At 30.6% G+C, this 3,083-nt stretch overlaps 1 protein-coding gene across 3 annotated transcripts in view; it reads left to right on the top strand.

Annotated features, from left to right (window-relative positions):
* Positions 1 to 1,355, top strand: part of LOC101504195 (phosphatidylserine decarboxylase proenzyme 2-like) — a 9,764-nt gene extending 8,409 nt beyond the window's left edge. For all 3 annotated transcript variants that reach the window (XM_073368742.1, XM_004485488.4, XM_073368749.1), the window contains 3 exons: positions 400 to 486; positions 588 to 638; positions 1,023 to 1,355. In XM_073368742.1, coding sequence (XP_073224843.1) covers positions 400 to 486; positions 588 to 638; positions 1,023 to 1,130 — 246 coding nt within the window. In that variant the 3' untranslated portion in view covers positions 1,131 to 1,355. The remainder of the gene's footprint in view (positions 1 to 399; positions 487 to 587; positions 639 to 1,022) is intronic.
* The last annotated feature ends 1,728 nt before the right edge of the window (positions 1,356 to 3,083 follow it).

Here is a 3,083-nt window from a genome sequence, read left to right as displayed (position 1 = left end):
GCTGAAGTTATGATGTATGAATTTATAAGAATATATGACTTTGGGAGTAACACCTATCAACAACTTCGCTGAACTTTTTGGCAATTACAAATCATATTCTGATTTTAAGAATGCCACCATTTGCTTAACTTATGAATCTATTGTTTTTCTTCTTCTGACTGGTCTTGTTCTTATTTATTATTTATTTATTAATAGCATATAATCTATCTATGCATTTTATTTTCGACTCATGCTTTTGTATCTCTTGCATTCTTGCTATTATATTGATGGCTTGTTGCATTTGCAAAATGTTTTTACAGAGTACCCTATAAGTTCCATGGCTCCACTACAATTTCATCTTATCGCTGCAGATCTATATTTTATTTGTATCTAAGAGAATTGCCTATGATTTGTGTTCAGGTGGCATTTGTTGCAATAGGAGCTACAATGGTTGGTAGCATTACTTTCACAAAGAAAAAGGGCGACTATGTCAAGAAGGGAGATGAGGTTTGAACTTCGACCAGTTACAGTAGATTACTGTTTTTCCAATTTTCTTCATTGTTCTTGTTTCTAAATTCTAATTGCCTTACGTTTGCTTTAATTGGCAGTTTGGATATTTCTCTTTTGGTGGAAGCACTGTAATTTGTGTTTTTGAAAAGGTTAGTAACTTGGTATTATTATGGGTTATACTACTGCTCGTCTTTTAAGCTAATTATCTATTGTTGTTTCATGTTTGAAATCTATTTAATTGATATGATTCTGATTTCTTATTTTACTCACCTTTAGTTATATTTTGGATTTTATCTGTCTATGGGGCACCAAAATTCATGCCAAATCATAAAACTAACATATCTGACCTTTTAAACTCATAAGAATCTCTCTTCTTTAAGCTAATTCAATGTATGTGTACTTCATGGCTCATTGGTTTGCAGGTTGATGTATAATTCATGTTGATTCATGACGATACTATATGGAGAAACTAAATTAACTAATAGCCAACCAATATAATCTAAAACCCTATTCATTTTTGGTGTGCTATGCAGGATTCAATTGCAATTGATGAAGACCTTCTAGCAAATAGCTCGAGATCACTGGAGACTTTGGTTTCTGTAGGGATGAGATTGGGTGTCGCCACTAGGAAATTATCTTGACAACTGATATCGGGTTGACTAACTTAGAAATGTGTAATTTTTTTTAATCATGACCAAGTTTGCTCTTCATGGCAGATGTTTCCCTCAATTTCTAAACTTTTTTAATCTCATTCAAAGGGTATCACTCTAGCTGCCTCCTTTAGATTTGTCCTCAGTTTCATCTGCATGGAGACAATGTACTTATTTATCAATTAATTTTCAAATGTCGTCACACTGAATGCCAAATCAATGTTAACCACTTCCTTCAATCACTCCGCCCTGAAGGGAGCAAACGCCCAAAGAAATGGCATGAACAAATATAAACTTCCTCGGTTGGACCAAACCTTGCATGTTTCCATCAAGTCAAGAATTGGTTTATGAACATAACTACGTGCCAATCATTATAATACGCAACTACAACTTTTTATATGTGATTTTCATCAAGTCAAGAATTGATTTGTGAGGCTGTCATTACCCAAGATTTTCAAGATGCTGATTAGTATGTAAACATAGAAGATTGTTTCAGCAATTACTTTGTAAGGAGAAATCAAGAAAATTCAGGAGATGATTCAGATTTAGATTTGTCTCCATCTCATAAATCTACTATCATACACGATTCTAAAAAATCTACTAAAAGAGCATGACAAAGACAATTGTCATTCGTTATATCAACTTTATAGGTGTTTACTTCGTTAAAAGCAGGTATTGTAATATCCCGCACAAAAGTTGTCTTTAGTGTGTCTTGTATTTTCAAGACTCCCACTATAAATGGAGATTAGTCTTGTATCAAGGCAAGTTGAAATGCAGACATAAGTAGAATGTTCTTTAAAAATGAATAACTTCTAAACTCTTCTATTACTTCTTCTTGAACTCTTTTTATATTATTACTACATGGTATAAGTATAAGTTGCAAGTATGCTATGCACTTGCCTCTAATAAGAATCTCGTGCGACAAAAAGCTCTTAATAGACCATCCTTCCACAAGAATGAGTGAAGATACTAAAGAAACTAGTTTCATTTCTATTAGTTTAAGAGGCACAAATACCATATTTTGCCTTATTGGAAAGACTTTTCATTGAGTTCTCGAGCATAAGCAAATTTTGAAATGACTTTAACGATTCCATTTCTTTTTCTCTTTACTCTTACCCTCTTATTTTCCTACTTACTCTTACCCTCATCTCCTTCAACTCGCTCTTACCTTTTATTATGTAAATATTACTTAAGGTGTTTGGATACTGAGACATCAACCTTAGAGTCGATATGTAATATATTAAGTTAATGTGTTACGTAAGTTTTTGGATATGTGACATTGATATGAAATCTACGTGAAATACCATATGTTCATTTACTGTATCATGTTATAGTCTCTAATTACAAAATTTGACATAGAAACATTATTGATTGATACATTACAATTTTAGATAATTTATAAAATCTATAGACTATTTTAACTCATGGTTATAATTTTGAGGATCAATTTGCCTCTTCAGTACGGGTACTTTGGGAAAATATAAACCAAAGGGAGAAAGAGTGCATTTTAAAAATTGGATATGTATTAACCATTTTGTTAGAGAAAATTTTACTTTGTATCCCTAATCCATATTTTAATAAGAATTATATTTTTCTTTTCTTTTAGAAAGTAAAAAAAAAAAAAAAAAACTAAATAGCTAAATAACCAGAAATCTTGAACCAGGGAAGAATTTAGGAAGGCAAAAATGAAATATTTTTAATACTAAAAAACTTAAAACTTAAAATTTAAATTTTCAACACACATTTATGTTTTAAAAAACTAAAAAGTTTAATTTTTTTGAAATACTTTTGTATTTCAATAAATTTAAATCTATTTTTTTTATACACAGAATAAATTTGGTAAGATAGAAAATTTATTTTGTTTTAGAAAAAAAAAAGTAAATTAGATAAATGTGGGGCAGGGGTATAACTATATGCGTACGGGTATAATTTTCTTTTTAAAGA

This window comes from Cicer arietinum, chromosome 1 (genome assembly GCF_000331145.2).
Source record: "Cicer arietinum cultivar CDC Frontier isolate Library 1 chromosome 1, Cicar.CDCFrontier_v2.0, whole genome shotgun sequence".
Lineage (NCBI taxonomy): Eukaryota > Viridiplantae > Streptophyta > Magnoliopsida > Fabales > Fabaceae > Cicer > Cicer arietinum.
This window is presented reverse-complemented; position numbering and strand designations above follow the sequence as displayed.